This window comes from Cebidichthys violaceus, unplaced genomic scaffold, assembly GCF_023349555.1.
Source record: "Cebidichthys violaceus isolate CVI_PGR_0920_01 unplaced genomic scaffold, fCebVio1.0.p SCAF_67, whole genome shotgun sequence".
Classification (NCBI taxonomy): Eukaryota; Metazoa; Chordata; class Actinopteri; order Perciformes; family Stichaeidae; genus Cebidichthys; species Cebidichthys violaceus.
In genome coordinates, this window is record NW_027176894.1 from 88514 (window position 1) to 106033 (window position 17520).

General features: G+C 43.0%; 1 protein-coding gene across 2 annotated transcripts in view; it reads right to left on the reverse strand.

Annotated features, from left to right (window-relative positions):
* The window catches only part of atp1a2a (ATPase Na+/K+ transporting subunit alpha 2a), a 37708-nt gene that overhangs the window by 16798 nt on the left and 3390 nt on the right, over positions 1-17520 (reverse strand). Inside the window, exons 4-12 of one of the 2 annotated variants that reach the window (XM_068734763.1) lie at positions 17235-17438; positions 13538-13651; positions 12943-13077; positions 11427-11544; positions 9791-10059; positions 7775-7973; positions 6603-6712; positions 3111-3245; positions 1014-1093 (exon numbers count right to left, since the gene is read on the reverse strand). In XM_068734763.1, coding sequence (XP_068590864.1) covers positions 1014-1093; positions 3111-3245; positions 6603-6712; positions 7775-7973; positions 9791-10059; positions 11427-11544; positions 12943-13077; positions 13538-13651; positions 17235-17438 — 1364 coding nt within the window. Of the gene's footprint in view, positions 1-1013; positions 1094-3110; positions 3246-3917; positions 3999-6602; positions 6713-7774; positions 7974-9790; positions 10060-11426; positions 11545-12942; positions 13078-13537; positions 13652-17234; positions 17439-17520 lie in introns of those variants that run through there. The other variant, XM_068734764.1, reaches the window with a different exon arrangement.

Sequence of the window (17520 nt, forward strand, 5' to 3'; positions counted from 1 at the left end):
TCAGCACCTCAATCTAACACGCAACGACAAAACCATTTATTCTATGTTTTTCTCGTTTTTCAACAAATTCCCTGAAAGGACCAAAACCATCAACCCATCATTGTGTTTCACCCAACGCTCTGTGATTGTGCCACCCTGTCTGAGGCTCTCCATTAGTTCCGACTGGAAAAGGTCACGACTTCATAGTTTAATTGTTTTTTTGTTTTTTTTGAAAGGGTAACTCATTTTCTAAAACAGCAGGCGAGGAGTAAATAGTGTTGGGGACTATTTTCACCAGTGGATTAATACACACCTGTGCTCCAGTGCAGTGATTCTCAGTGCTTTCAAAACTACAGAGCCCATGTTCATGGGGATGAAGGAGCATTTTTTTCCTATATTGTCTACATTGTTTTTAATTGTTTTTTGTGGGTCAACAATGGAGGTACACGGCACAAAGGAATACGCTATTTCAGCTTCTGGACACACAGATAATATTTGATTCTTGGATCGATTCAAAGCTCTTGTTAGAGGATTTGTTAACAACAATAAAAAACGTTCTCAGATAAAATATATTTATATTGAATTATAAACATACTTATAATGCGTTTCATGCACAGGTTATATGATTATAAGCCCTTTGGAAATTAAAATACACTATGATCCTCAGTAAATGACCAGCAATTACAAAGCATCATGCTACTTGACCTTATAAGTCACTATAAAATGCTTTATAATGTGTTGTGATTATTGATATAACGCACTATGAATACTTCCGAGAGCTTTTAACCTTGATTATACTGTGCTATAAGTAGATTATTACGTATTATAGGTATGTTTATAATGCATTAGACACGGCTGTCGTAGAACAAACTATTATACGATTAAAATATTGCCAGCCTTTAAGGACAATGTAGTCTCTATTCACTAAGTCCCTGGAAGAGAAGGGGGAAATGAAATTAAGTGAGAAAGAAGTACAAATTCTGTGCAATCCTCACTCGGGAGACGTATAATCGATTCATTATTGATTGACCAACCTGTCCAAGATTCTCTCCGGCGCTCCCTTCATGACCAGAATATGACCAGAGGGATTGTCCTCCACTTCATGGACAGAGAGCTTCAAAATAAAAAGGGGGAGGACATTGGAAGACTGGTGAGGACATGACAATATTTATTATGAAACAAGCTGCAACATGTAGTTTATGGCGAGTTGTTTCTTGCCGGTCTACAATGTTTCATTTCTCCTGTAAGTAAAAAGGCTCAGGACGACAATGAGTTTCATGGTCGTACCAGAAATCATTTATCGTGTCATATTTTTCCAAGAGGATTGAAATAAAAGTCTCATCGAGGCGGACTTGACTGAGTGCTCATTGTAAGTCACATGTATTGCACCTGAGTTGAAGGAGCATTCAATCTCACGTGTATTCCTGTGGTTTTACACCGTGCATCGCCCCTTCCCCCCACACAAACACACACACACACACACACACACACACACACACACACACACACACACACACACACACACACACACACACACACACACACACTCCCCCAGGTAATTTGTATCTGAGCCACAGCATATCTAATCTCAGAAAACCAGAGCAAAATTGCTTTTTTTTTTCTCAACACACACGTCCCTATTTTAAATCGGGGAACAAAATGCATGCAGGAAGTCCTTTGTATGCTCCAACATCACTGTTGTGTTATTCATACGCTGGTTCAAATCTCTAGACACGCTGGGAAAGACTGAGAGTAGAAAGCGGAAGAACTCCCCCCCCCCCCCGTCTTAATTGCTGTGGTGCCCTTGAGCAAGGTGTAAAAGGGATTCTATTCTCCCATCTTTGTGTGTCCAGTATTTAGCGCTGCAGCCGCAAAACGGACCGCAGTGTCACCCGTCAACGTACGTCCACTGGAAGAGATTGCTTTTCGACACTTTATGGCTCAGATTGTTGTCATAAATGTCCGACAACATTATGGAAAGGACCCCACAGAGGAATACAACATCTTTCACTCGGCCTGTTTGTTTGTTTTTAGTCAAACCAAGGAAAAGGTTGACCCGCTTCCACATTCTCAAAGTCAGCGAAATATTTAGCCATGACTCCGACACTTTTGTTAGACAGCACTAAGCTACGCTTTCTGCACGCCAACACAACATGCTCCGACATCAAAGCCACAGAGCGAGATCTTAGAACAAGATGTCTCCTTGAGCTAGACTTGGTGAGACAAAAATGACTGACAGACAAAAGGTAGAGAAAAGCGTTTCATTTCTCTGAAGAGTCCTTTCAATAACGTCAGACAATTGCCAGATATGATGGCACTGCAGCCGCTTTCAGCGCTCTCATTCCACACTGGACCTACTGTCGGCCCCGTTAGTTACATAGACACACAAATATAAGGGAAGCTTGAAACAAAACACAAGCTACCCTTTAATTAAAGCTCAGTGTGACGACTTTTTCATAGTTCAATATTCATTTTTGACTCTTCAGGAGTGCCCGTTGTGATCTATCTAAGACAGTTTTAAAAACATTTATGTGCACCACGTGATTCTAGATCGACTGTGATGAGGAAACAGCATGCTTGTTTACTGTCTAATGATATAATGACAATTAGTCTTCTCACCTCAACCCACCCTAACCCAACAGGTTTTGGCTGTGACCGTCTCCAACAATAAAAAGGTATTTATGTCCAATTTAAGGTAGTAACAGATCTTCTGAGCAGCCAAAACCAACCCGTTTGTAATCCACATGAATCTTTCTACCATAAATAACACACGACAGCCCCTCTGTGGCAAACAGTGTGCTGCTTGTGGCCTGTTGGGCATAAATATGTGCAACAGCATGAATGTGAAGCAGGGTGGCTGTTGGTGTAAAGAGCATGCACGTTCAGACAAGTCTTTTTTTTTTCCTTCAGTTTTTTCAATTTAAAAGCACAAACAGAATTATCTCAAAGAACACATTAAATACAAAGTTAAGTTTATTAAGAAACAAAAACAAATCTAAATAATATTTCAATAGTTAGAAATAAATAAAAAAATATATTTAGGAATAAAATAAAAATCCATATTTTTACTTCAAACATTAAACATTTTATTGTGGACTTGCATCTGCAGCAGCATCAGTCCCATGCAGTACCTGGTATTTGTTGGTGGAGTTGAAGGGGATCTCTGCCACTTTGGGGTTTCTAGATCTCATTTCACGAACACCCCCACAGCACAGCTCGATGCATTTTAACAGAGCTGACTCTGATGCGTCCCCCGCCGTCTCCCTCTGGGGAAACACACACACACACACACACACACACACACACACACACACACACACAGCCGCGCGTTAGCACAGTCACTCACATATGCATATTAACAAACGAGCGCTGTCTGTCTCACTGCCTGTGTTTATCACGCCGCGGTGGAAGGGAACTGGAATTAAAGCGCCACCTGAGAGGACTTTCTTTCCTTCCATTACGGGTCTCATTAATGATGCAGGCAGCTGAGCATCATCTGCATCACCGACACTCGGCGACATTGTTTTTAAAGTTATGTAACAATCTAATGTAGAAGTAATGAACGTGCAAAACTGAGTTTTCTTTTTTACTTCAGGGGGATGAAGAATAATTTGATTAAAGCAGCTTAATCTCTTCGGGAGAAATACGGCTGATTAGTTTGCCATGTATGCCGTTTTTAAGGGCATATTTTAAGGATAAGGATGTAAAGTCCGTGGATATGAAGAGCTGGAGAACCATGTTGGAAATAAATATTGTTGGAACACATTAGACCATTGCCAATAATCAACAGAAAAGTGGTTGCTAAGGATGTAGTGGATTATGCTTGTTTGTTATGTGTCGTCCATTTTTGTTGAAAGGTGCTAAATTCCAAATGCAGAGCATTGATATAGCAGCAAACAACTACTTGCTACGTAAAGATATAGTGGAGTAACGTTTACCTGAGCAGAGAGTGTGCTTTTTAGTGCATGTGAGTCTCTCTGTTGTGCCCCACTAGCTGGCTAATGGACGCCGCTCTGCCCAGCACTCGTACAGCGGTTACCTCCGATAACGCCGTCCAGACCCACGCCCTCGTCCAGAAGCGTAACGCCCCTCCACGGTCCTCCCAGGTTAACACTGTTAGCTCTGTCAGCACTGTTGTTGTTGATGACACTGTTTGTGCTGTTAGCATCGTTAGCTGCTCAGCTGTCGCCATGTTGAGAGCCGTGTGGAGGCAATCCCTCAAATAGGCTCTGAATTTGGAATTTACCACCTTTAAAGTGGTGCGCAGAAGTCTTTTACTGACATTTTTTGGGGGGGAACAAAGGTGAAATCCATGAATTTGAAAGCATACTTACACACTACATTACATTACACACACACACACACACACACACACACACACACACAGGAGGCCTATTTTACAAGGCTCAGTATTGAATTATCCCCCGTTTGGAAGCACAGCTTTGTTTTTGTGTTTTCCGCAGGTTTACCGGCTTCAAACATGTGTGACAAACTTGCTTGTGCGGGTGCCTGAATCATCTTCTCATAACCTGTAAAATCCCTCTTGATAAAAATTCCATGGTGATCACTGCAATTCATCCGGCTCTTGGAGCCAATTTATTATAATCCATTATGAGCTGATTGACCGATATACCAACGGGGGCCGAACCAAGACAAGAGATTCCTCTTTATTCCTGTTTATTCATTCATGAACAGCCGCGAAACAAGGACGTGCGCTATTTGTCCTTGTTTGAGCCTTTTCATGAATGAATGAATGAATAGATCAAGGAAACTCAATTTTCTCTGTTTTCTTCTCTCGGGTGAAGATATGGACTTGTTCTTGTAATGATAGTGGAGCCTGCGTGGGTCTCGACTGCTGTGTTTGAGTGCTGTCGGGAGACGTGGCTGTTACTTAATGCAGGGAGGATGCCCGGGCACCTCAAGGGGCAGAGCGGCTGCAGGTTCTGCTCCCACCGAAGTCAAGGAGCAGTAATCCCTTTCGCTGTGAGCCACACGGAGAATATCTTCAGGTCAATGTAGCACAGGTTAGAGGAGAGCGGTTGGTAGAACACTGGGATATTATTGACGTACCCACCCAGCAGTGTGTATGTTTGTGTATCAGTGTGGGGGAGTTATTTCCAGGGGTGTTTGGGATTATTCTCTGTGTGTGTGTGTGTGTGTGTGTGTGTGTGTGTGTGTGTGTGTGTGTGTGTGTGTGTGTGTCTCAAGTTGTATTGACGAATCATTTTTACGGGTTGTTTTTCTGCTGTGGGTTGCCATGTGGGTGAGGCTTGGTTGGCCGCAGAAGAGAATACAAAGTGTATTTACTTAAGTACTGTACCGTTTATAATTCTGAGTATATCTATGTTATACGCTACTTTGTAACGCCTCACACGTCACTACATTTTAGAGGCTGATCATTTATAAAACATGATGCATTGAAAACCAACTCTTTTATTTACTTGTTATTTTCCCGATAGCAGTGGTGTAACTAAGTATATTATTCAAGTACTGTGCTGTGTATTCATGAATATTATAGATACATTATATAGCTATAAATATGTTATACTTCACAGTATTTCAGAGTGAAATACTGTACTTACATTTATGTGACAACTGTTACTAGTTACTAGTTACTTTTCAGATTAAGATGTTTATAAAATAAGATACATTGTTATAGATTTTTGCTAACTAAGTCCAATTTAGCATTCTCCAAATGTTAAGTCCAATATAATGGAGTATTTGTACATTGCAATATAGCTACTTTACTTCAAGCTACTATGAGGAACTTTGATTTTGTGTTGATTTTGGCGGTCCAGTGGAAAAAGGCGGTAGTGGTACTAACCACCGGAGTCCTTTTCTAAAACGTCTCATTTTCACTGCAGCAGGGTCTGGCAGTCTGCTCGACCCAGTCTTGGTTCTGGTTCTCTCGTGCCTCCCTTCCCTCCAGCGGGCCCAGCAATACGTCCCGGGCCTCCAGCAGCCCGGTGTCGGTGTTGGCTCCCAGCGGGGACCGGTGGAGCAGCGAGGTGAAGCTCTGCTCCTGGCACGCAGCGCTCCATCTCCCACCAGACCTCTGACTGCAGTTCTGTATTATTCAAAGGCGGCAGCGAAGCCGAATCTGGGTCTGTCCTGACTTTTTTTTTTTTTTTTTTTTTTTTTGGAGTCTGAGCTGAAGGTGAACCTGCATCATTTCGTCTGATTTTGCACGGAATCCAACCCGGTGAGTCCGATTGACAAGCATTAAGAATAACTACGTAGAAATAGCCAATCTCCCCGCCGATGGTCTGCTTTACTTATGTAGGTCATATAGAGGCATCGCTATTTGATTGAGAGTTTCATAACCAGTTAAAAGTTCCTCACAGTAACTTTCAGTAAATGATCTAAATCCCACCACTGCTTATCTTTGTGTGACAGCTCACTGGACGCTGCCCCGATGTTGTTAACTTCACCCTATTGGCAAAATCGTGTATGCAAAAAAAATCACATGAATAATGTGCATGCATTGTTTGATCCAAATCTAAAACGGTGCCGCTTACAATGTACTTAGATAAACCTGTTACAACCCACTGCTTTAGAGAGTGCATATAATTCATGAGTCTGAATCATCAATGCGGTGTCTCGTGTAGGGTGGAGAATCATACCATCAGGATGGGGAAGCTCTCCTGTCCGGCCTTGAAATCAGCTCTGTTGCAGAGGCCGGCAACGTGAGACAGAGCAGTCCAAGTAGCAGAGCTCTTGTCAAAACCCAAACCTGGGAGAATAGCAGAGGGATCTGTGTTAGAGTGGGGTTCATGCAGTATTTATGCTACTGACTTAACTCTTGGTTTTCGCAGAGTAGCACTGGATATTGTAGCAAAAATAACAAAGCAATCCCTTATTCCTTGACAGAAGTGATTTTTCAATTCCCCAGTCTGGAAAATGGCATTCGTTTTTTAACCAGAATGTCTCAAAAAGTAAAAAGCTGTTTGGAAATTTCGATCCAAATTTCATCCCTCCCACATAATGTGAACTGAAAAGGACCTTCACTCTGTTGCGTTCATTTTTCATTTTAGCCTAGACGAGAGAGTGGTCACTGTCACTGTTGTTTGTGCAAAGAGAATATAACAGCGTCATGCAACATACAGCAGGTACACAGTGGCAAACTGCAGCTGGAGTTGTTGTACTTGACAAAGCCGGGCGCGAAAGGCTCCGAAACTTGCAATAGCTGCAAAAAAAAAAATAGTCTGTACTGCTGAAAAATGAATACGCTGTGTTTTTTTTTTCCTTCAGCATTTTCGCTGTTTCAACTGTTCGGCCTTTGTCAGCACTGCTAGCTATTCATTGTATGATTGCCTAACTCAATACTCATTGGTATGCATAGAACACCTGTTTGTTTGTTTGGTTTTTTTACTTATTTCCAAAACCTTTTGGTTATTGCAAAAAAAAAAAAAAAAAAGCTTCTTTGAAATCCGGCTGGGTTTGTAGCTGCTCGGTAGGGGAACAGGAACCCGATTGGTTCTGCAGCAGACGTCTTGCTCAGGAACTCTGGCAAAGGACATGTCTGTGGCTGGTGGTTGTGCCGCCCACACTGCATACCGCTGCTCGATTAATCCAAGACGTAGTGCAAACGGCGATGTCGTTTGGCGGTGTGAACATTGGACAGATGAATTTCAACAGGTGGTCACATTGCCTCTAAGTATTCCCACACAGTCTCTATCACCCCCTTCTTCTGTAGTTAGTCTCTCCATCTTTCCCCAAAGCTCTCTCCTTCCACTCCTCCTCTTTCCCCTACTCCTCCCTATCTTTTCAGTCTCTGCCTCTCACTCCGTCTCACCCGTCTGGTCCTCGGTGGTGTCCGCCTCGTGGATCTGGTTGTCGAACCACATGTGGGCCACGGTCATGCGGTTCTGGGTCAGCGTGCCCGTCTTGTCGGAGCAGATGGTGGAGGTGGAGCCGAGAGTCTCTACGGCCTCCAGGTTCTTCACCAGACAGTTCTTCTTCGCCATTCGCTTGGCAGTGAGAGTCAGACACACCTGGGAGGACGGTGGGAGGTGAGGGGGAGAGAGAAAGAGGAGGGAGGGAGAGAGAGAGGATGAAGATAGGAGGCGAGGACGGATGATTGTTAGTCAGCGAGGGGAGAGAGCATGTGTATGCACCGGTGCGTTCAAGTGTTTGTGCATGTGAAACCATGCATGGTCCAGGTGCCTTACAGCATAGTGTGTGTGTGTGTGTGTGTGTGTGTGTGTGTGTGTGTGTGTGTGTGTGTGTGTGCGCGCGTGTCTGTATGCACGTATTTGGATGGCTGGTTAACAGCAGGTGCACAGGGACATAAAAACACTATGAATAGACACATTCCATATGTCGCAAGAGACACATCAATGCACATAAAATGAAGCTGACCACATTACTCACAGAGCAACAAATGCCGCACGGACGAGCACAAACATTTCCACACACACAACTCGCGGTTGTGTTTAAAACGAAAGCAACTAAAGAAACCAGTCACTGGAAGTTAATTTATTTTCTGTGACCAGTGAAATGTCGACTGATGACTTTTCAAATGCCAGCTGGCATCCACCTCAGCAGCAACTTTGTTTATTGTTGCGAGAAAAGTTCGATTCACTTCAACATTTGAGCGACTCCAACACTCAGCAATAAATCACCTGCTTCGCTTTAGTGTCATTAGAGCTACTACAGTTAACATCCACTGAGGGTAAATTAGTGTTAGGAAAAGCAGAGGCATAACTAATAACATTGAGTGTGCCACTAAACCATGACAGTGAGCCAGCAGGCACAAGATGAGGGCTCTCGAACTGGCTCGGTTCTGCAATAATCAAATATTTTGATGCTAACAATAGATCGGATGAATGCAAGGTGATGAGAAAACAGCTGCTCAAGAGGACACACCTGTGGAGAATTAACACCCAGCTCTGCATTTACCGCCCTTTAGTTCTACAGAGCTTTTAAGCCTCTTTTAGCTCATGACTTTGGTTTTCAGGCCGACAAACTCCAGTCTCATCAACCCCATTTCCTGCAGCCTCAGAAAAGCTACTTTTAAGCAAGTAAGCCCACATATTGTTAAGTATATTGTATCTTATCTTATTGTATCGTAATGTATATTGTCTTATCTTATCTTGTTTTATCGTATCATATCGTAGCTTAGTGTAGCGTACCTTGTCGTACCTTGTTGTGTCTTTTATCGTATCATATCGTATCGTATCGTATAGCCAAAGAGCCAGAAAGAGCTAAGAAGAGAGTGAATGTTAAATGTTTATTTGTCGGGTGGCCAGAAAGAGGATACTAAATGAATGATAATGCTGCTCTGTGCGTTCTGGATGTTTAAACATTGTGTAAAATTGTTTCCTAATATGTTCTCCATAACTTTAAAAAAGGTATGTCGGCTTGCTATTGTGCCAAATCAATCAAAAACAAATTAATGAATACAGCTTTAAATGGAGTGCAACCATTAATCATGCTATTAGTTACATGACTCATTACCATTGCTCATTCAAGCTTATTTTGAAAAATGTAATTATCAAAGTAAAAATCTAATTAGAAGAAAAAAAGATGAAAATAAAAATGACCATTTTCAACACAAACCGTCTTTAACCTTTGTTTGTTTTCATTAACAGCAGCCAGTTTATAACTTTCACCCACAGTTCTGTTCACTATTCCCAGAAGCATATTCTGTCCTGTCCTTGCTACAAGGGGACCTTGTTCTTTGTAAAGTCAAGTGCTCCTTTGAGATCTTTTTAGAACTTTAGATGATGAGCCTCTCTATTAACAAAGAGGAACATATACATATACACACACACACACACACACACACACACACACACAAAGGACTCACAGTGACAGTAGCCAGCAGTCCCTCGGGCACGTTCGCCACGATGATGCCAATGAGGAAGATGACGGCCTCCAGCCAGGTGTAGCCCAGGATGACCGACAGGATGAAGAAGCTCACGCCCAGGAAGACGGCCACGCCCGTGATGAGGTGGATGAAATGCTCGATCTCTATGTTGATGGGCGTACGGCGGACCTCGAGCTCTGATGCCAGCGTGGCGATGCGACCCATCACCGTCCGGTCCCCCGTGAATATCACGAGGCCGTGGGCCGTACCTGAGAGGGAGCGGCGAGTCACTGTGAGTCTCTCTGGACAGAAGCGTCAGTCACAAAAACACAGTAGGTGCTCTGGTAGATGTCATACTATTTTAAAATGATGTCTATTTTATTTTGTTGAAGAGAGCTCTTTTTAACAAATGTCCAGCCATCAGCTGGCTGATAGGGAGCTGATGGGCTGGATGAAGAGCGGTGATGGATGGAGGAGAATTACAGGCGTTGGCCAGTGATTGATGGTTGATCATTTGCCGGACTGAGTGAGTGAGTGAGGACAGAAACAGACTCACGTAAAATACAAATAATGGGATCTACAGCAGAATTTACAGGGATTATTTTCTTCAGTGATCTGTGACTTGTACAGAGTTACTGGGACGTGGTTTCAGGAAAGAAAATATAATGAATTTTTCTAATGCTGTGAGCGCCACCAAAAAAAACCTCATAAAAAACATCTAAAAACATTATATTAGGTTGGAAAAATGTCAGGGAGAGATATCTCAAAACCTGGAAAACATAAAAGCCAAACTATCTGCGTAGCTAGAAATCACTAGAGAGAAAATATGTTGCTTTTATATCCTTTAACAAAACACACACACAGAGAGAGATATGAAGTAATAGACTGTAAAGCAGCAGACTAAATGTAGCGTATACACATAAATACCTTTCATTACTGATCCACATAGTGAACTTTTAGAGATAGGTGGCAATTAAATCCTGAATCTTAGATATTAAGTCAACACAGACAAGAAGTCGTTAAAGAGCTCAGAAAAAAAAATGGAAACTTCAATTTCTACAATCGCATGACAACAGGTCATGACATCTACTGCTGAGGATTATGTGATATGATAGAAAGCTCCTGAACGTCTACTCAACGGAGCTTCCAAGATCAAGAATGAGCTTTGAACATCAGTTAAATCATTGACTGACAAATGATTACTGGATATAATACAGACTGGATCCTCCAAAATATCAAATTCTATTATTAAAACTAATAACTTTTTTTTCCAATATGAATGCCCTTTAGAGACAAACGTTATATATGTCAACCTACATTCGAATTTAGATTAAAACGTGATGATGTTGCAGATTCTAATGTGAAAATCCCATTGAAATGCTTCCTGCATTATCGTTTGATGATTGACAGCAACTAATAAAACTAATTAAATCCCCATCGGTTAAAACACTCAATGCCTTCAGAATCTAATACCAACACACTACAGTAGGATGGAGGGATGGCTGCTCTGAGGAACGCACAGAAACACGCTCTTGGTTTGGTCGAAAAGGCCAAAACTAAGTTGATCTCCAGATGGCAAAAAAAAAGACTTTTAACGGCGATTAGAGACAATCTTGGCCAGATGTGACCTACTGACCCTCGACACAGTTGGTGGAGTAGAAACAGATGTTGCGGGTCTCCAGAGGATTTTCGTTGGTGAACTCTGGAGAGCGAGTCTGAGGCTCCGACTCTCCCGTCAGAGACGAGTTGTCCACCTATCAGAGGGACGGGGGGGAGAAAAAGGAGGAGATCAACGGCGTTGCCCTGTGAGACTGAGGGACGTAGCAGGAGAGGGTGAAGCGTTAAAACTGACAGGGTGGAAATGAGAGCAGCGGCACTCATCAGCGACAAGTGCAACACTCTTGTCATGTCAAACCTGTTGACTGATCATTTTTCCCGCAGTCCTCTACAGGTGGAGACACACATACAATTAATTACCAGTCGTATCACACTGCTTCAGAATCCAGAGCAATAAACACAAGCTAAAAGTGTGACATATTGGAGACATTTCATCCTGTAGCATCAGTAAGCACTGAAACAAATTGAGTCAAATATTGAAATTTCAAAGGTAAAAATGTGTGTAACAGAACGCCCTATCACTACCTCATGAGCATGAATTCTGCTTCACTCAGTTATTTTTTCAAAGGTGCAATGTGTACAATTTTTTGTTTATAACATTCAAAAAGTGAAGTAATATAATCGACAGAATGTGACGAGGTTACAGTGTTGGCGTCGCGTCAAAGACGTCAATGTACTGCGTTGCAGAGATATTTACCGAAATTAGCATGCTAACCAGCTAGCCCCGGCCTGTCCTCTCTTGTAATACCACTTACATACCTCGAGAGGCGATAGTGAGTCACTGCAGCGCCCAGTCTGACCTCATGGGAGGACAAAGAAGTAGAGCTGCACCGAGGGACTGTGTACAGTTTTGATAATTAAATGTAATTAAAAGTGGCAGAAACAAGAAAAAGACTCGTATTTCTGTCCAGAAGACTACTAGGAGGATGGAACCTTCAGTTAGCGGTTAGCTGTAGCGACTAGCATCCAGCCAGTGTAAACCTGCGCACAGGGGGTCTTATCCTGGGGGGGTTACATGCACTGTACAGGCCCAGTTTAGTGGCACAGTAAACACAATATAGGCCGACGACACATGAGAAGATTAGAAGATTAGAAGATTAGACGATAGCGGTGTTGTTTTGACCGGCTCTTGGAGTTTCAGCTGTTTGGTTGAATTTTGCTTATTCTCTCTGATGACTGATGAATTTAGGTCGTATGGACCCAGTAGTAGAGGTAAAATGATGTTTGTTTGGAGCATGTGGCCACATCTTACACATTGCACCTTTGAAACTCCAAATCAAAAGAAGACAAGTAGCCACTGGATTCCCATGAATTTTGGCAAGGCTATCCATAGTTCTAATGATATTCCCATCGGCCTCAGCTGCACTTTGTTTTTGTGCTAATTAGCAAATGTTAGCATGCTCACGCACTTACTTAAGATGGTGAACATGACAAACAGTAATTGATTAAAATTAAAGTATAGAAAGACCAAAGCCAGTTGTCCCACTGAGACCTCCCGGCTCCCCGGGGCTGAGCCCAGCACCCCTCCTCTATACCTTGCACCCGCTGGAGGAGATCACTCGAAGGTCAGCTGGGATGCGGTCTCCCCCTTTGATCTCCACCACATCTCCCTGCACCACAAGCTCAGCATTGATCTGCATCTTCTCCCCCTCCCGGATCACCAACGCTTGCTGGCATGGAGAAAAAAGGGAAAGGGAGAGGCGAGAAGGGAGAGGAGAGGGAGCGTGAGGAAGAGAGAGCGAGAGAGTTTGGGAACAGAGAGAGGATTTAGTCAGAGGAAAAAGAGCGATAACACGCCAGAGGGTGTTGAGGTATGTGAAAGGAAGAGATGCAGAGATGAAAAGGAAAAGAGAGAGGGAAAAGACAGGTAGTGGAAAAGGAGACAAGGAGGGAGTGAAAAGAGCCTAAATAGATTAAAGAATTAGGCAATCGAAGTGCTCGAGGTGGATAACGCGAGGGGAGTTTTTATACAAACACACTCACAATCTGAAGTTGGCTCAAACATTTATTCTTCCTTTGTGCAAGCTTATTAGGTTTCCACTCAGATGAGTGTGTAAGCCCTACTTGAGGGACGGCTTATTGACTCAGAAAGCTGTGTGATTACACCAAACACCAAACGCATCATCTTACCTGTGGCACCATTTTCTTGAAGGAGTCCATGATTCGGGAGCTCTTGGCCTCTTGGAAGTAAGAGAAACAGCCGGTGATGATGACCACGGCAGCCAGCACCACGCCCAGATACAACTGAAACGTTGGGGGGGGGGGGAGAAATACCCAAGCCACAGGGGGAAGTCGGTGTCATTATCGACTTAGTTAGGTTCATGTAAGGCGTGTTTGAGCGTAGGAAAAGGGGATTTACAAACCTGGAAACGGTTTTAAAAAACGGCAAAACCTTAAATGCAGAGTACAAGAGAAGAGCTAAGAGAAAACCTGGGGAAGCTCTCTGAGTGGGAGATTTAAAAGGAGAAGCCGTCCTAGAGCTGAACTCTATGTGTTCTATTCCTGTCATCTTGGACGGCTCATTCAATGTTAGTCCAAAGTGAACATCTGTCTCTCAAACCCAGAAAACCCGAGAACTGAGACTCTGATCCGCGGGACCACCAAGAGGACGCTTTCTGAGCCGGAGCCCGATCTCTGCAGACTCGTGGTTGCGTAGAAAGCAAGGAACATTTATTCTGGTGTTTATTTTCTGCGAATATATTCAGTTTTACCAGTTGAAAAGAGCTGTTATCGGTGCGGCTCTCATTGATGAGAACCAGACAGGCAGCCACTTTGGATGAAAAGCGTCTGCCAGCTGGTGCACTGTACGGTATGTCCTGGACTCCTGGAAAATGAAATTCTGAAACCTTGAAAAGTTCCTCGTTTTAGAAGGTGCTGCTTTCATTTGACAGCAACAACAGAATGTTTTGTCGGTGTTTACGTTTGCTTCCAACTCGGCGTTCGGTTTGCAGCTCCTGGTTGTGTCTTCGCACGTTTTTTGTTTTTTTTTACAGATTTCAGCTCAGCTCTCTTGCCTCTCCTCACTTCAGCAGAGACTTGTTCACCAGCTGTACTGAATTGTAGGTTTGACATCTGTCCAGGCATGGTGACACATTTGAATCTACTAAAGTTTAAAGGATTGAAATAATTAACATTTCATTTTCCAGATTGCGTACATAAACTCTAGAATATGGCAGTAAATTCTGTAAATTCAGCCGAGCTTTCAGCAGCCTGGGGAAGGTAAAACATTTTCTCACACACCGAGGAAGACAACGCAGTCTTTTGGCTCAATAAATCCATCAATATAATGGAAAATTAAGGTTAACCGCGATGTGTGCAGCCCTGTTAGGGTGGATTTTCCTCTTAAATAACTGCTTGTACATTATGCAAAAGGCTCAAAGTGCCAAATCTGCAGGCAGTCGGGGCTTTTGAAGCAGCAGAGCATCCAGCTGTACACACTCTGTGCTGAACGTGGAGATTAAAAAAAAAGGGGGAGATTAAAGTCACCACGTGCGCATGTGCGTGTCAACCTACTGTATGTTACTGTATATTATGCAAGGGGTTTAATGCTGTCTGGGGTTGGGAGAGCACTGGATGGTAATTGCATAATGATTCAGACACATAAAGTGCAGTATGGATGGCTGCTCGGCTCCGTTTGAACAGCGGGTGGTCTTGAGTTTTTTTATCCCTGCTAATGCCAGGACCCATTCCAGCATCAGCGGTTGAATTTACATCATACTCTCAAAGGGCAGGGGGGGGGCAATGGGGGTCATGGTGGGTTTTAATGTGATTTTAAGTGGGATTTCTTTCCTCTATTCTGTCTTAATGGCCTTACATTTGAGAGTGTCTTTTCCCTTGTCTTTCTTCACTCTGTTTCCTCCCGTGAATGACGGCTCTGTGTTGGTTCAAGTGACCTAATTGCGTTGCCATTTTGGCCGGGGCTCTCGGAAAAGGAGAGCATAAGCTCTGGAGAGGCCCTCCTGGTTAAGTAAAGGTCATATTCAAAAAAAGAAAAAAAATCTCCCCACAGGAGAAGAAAGGTAAGGAAAGTCACCGAAATGAAGTATCGTGACACTTTCTGGACTCCTAACCTTTGAGTTAAGATTAGATTTAGGATTTATTGTAAAGGGTAACTTCACTATTTTTCAACCCGGACCCCTTTTTTCCCCATGTTTTTGTGTCTAAGTGACTAATGGGGACAACATATTTTTTTAAATTGGTCCGGTATTGAACTAGAGAGCTGCGGACGGCCGCTAAACGAGCTGCAATGTAATAACTCCTCACCGTCAACGTACGTCCACTAAAAGTGTTTCCGTCTCCGACAGGCTCAGGCATTATGGAGAGGACCCTACAGAAAAACTAAACGTTCTTCTTTACCTTCCGCTTCATTCGTTTGTTTGTCACTGTGTCTAACCAGCCGTTTAGTTTGCCCAATGTCCCAAAACATAGAATGTCAATTCCAGTATGCTAAAAAATACCAGGATGTTCTCCTACATCCGGTCACAGCGTGCAAGTCAGCGCGCTTTTCTGGCTATTCTGACCCACGATCCTCTACGCAGCAAATACGTGAGCAAGAGGGTCAAAGTTCAAAATGCCATGTTATGAGTATAGTTCCCAATGTAATGCATACTGCGTGCAACAGTGGCACACGTTTTAATGGCAGCTGCAGTATGCACTGGAAGTAGAAAGTATCAAGCCAAGCACCCTTCTCTCCGGCTACAAGTCACAACAACAAAAAGCGAAAGGTTAATAAAATACGTTTAATATCTCTGTAGGGTGCTTTCCATAATGTTTCGGACACTTATGATAACAAGCGGAGCCTGTCAAAATGTCAAAAGCAAGCATATTGACGGTGAGGAATTACATTGCAGCTCAATACTGGACCAATTTCCAAACTTGATGTCCCCATTAGTCACTTGGACACAAAAAACGTGGGTGAAATAGGACCCAGGCTGGCTCCCCTTTAAGCTAGTGCATGAATATGTACAGTAAGTGTGTCTTCAAAATATGAGTTTCAATATGTGTAGGGCTTTGAAATAAATAACTTGACGTTCAGTGGAATTATGATATCGTCTCGTATGATCATGTGAAGTTATCGTTTGAGAAAACTCTGCTTTTGTTAACGCCTCCACAGAAAATATAATTAACAACAAATATTTTATTTCAATTTTGTTAATCTTGGAAGATTAATCTTTCTTAGGGGCCAATATTACACAGGCTACATTATATATTTACTTATCAAGAGGCACGCTGAGCTGAAACTCTCCTCGATCTATTCAAATGTTATTCAGAAATTGGCACATATATTATGCACTGGGGAGTTTTCACACCTTCACTGTATTTTAGCAGCTAAGGTAGACAGTGCAAAAAAAAAAAAAATGTATGCAGAACATTAGAGCACAGTGCATTTCATTTAAATATTGAACAATACAGACCAACCATGATGTTTTTCCTGAACCTAAAAGCAGGTTTTCACTGTAATAAAGTGGAGTAAAATGACACACAAAAAGCCAAAAACGCGTTATCATGAATGTCCTGAAAATATGAGATCAGGTTTGTATATGAGGAAAGAAAAAAACCTTCTGAAGGCAGATTCAGGGCTAAGGTTAGAATGGTTGGAGTGTGCACATGTGCATATGTTTGTACAATACATTCTGTCTGCCTATCTCAATGTAAACCTCCATCTTAAAAACACAGTGTAATGACGTCACACTGGTGGACTTTCACATGTTTGTCTTCGTGTGTCCCTCCTGTACCTGTGTTGTAACCGGAGCCGTCTCCGTGTGTGATTAACATGTAAGGCGTGCGCCTCTACATGAGCGCTCGTGTTCTACAAGCAGACACTCACGTTGTCATTGGGCGCCTCGTCCTCCGTCGCCACCTGGATGGTGTAGGCCAGGAAGCAGAGGACGGCACCGATCCAGAGCAGGATGGAGAAGCCGCCGAACAGCTGACGGCAGAACTTGACCCACTCCGGGGTGGTGGGGGGAGGGGTCAGGCAGTTTGGACCGTCCCTGGCCAGAATCTCCAAAGCTCTGGAGTTGGTCAGGCCCTGAGGGGGGAGTCATTTTCAGGAATTAATGTCTATTATTTTTTTATTTTTTTTTGGCATGCGCTTGTGAATCTTATTACAA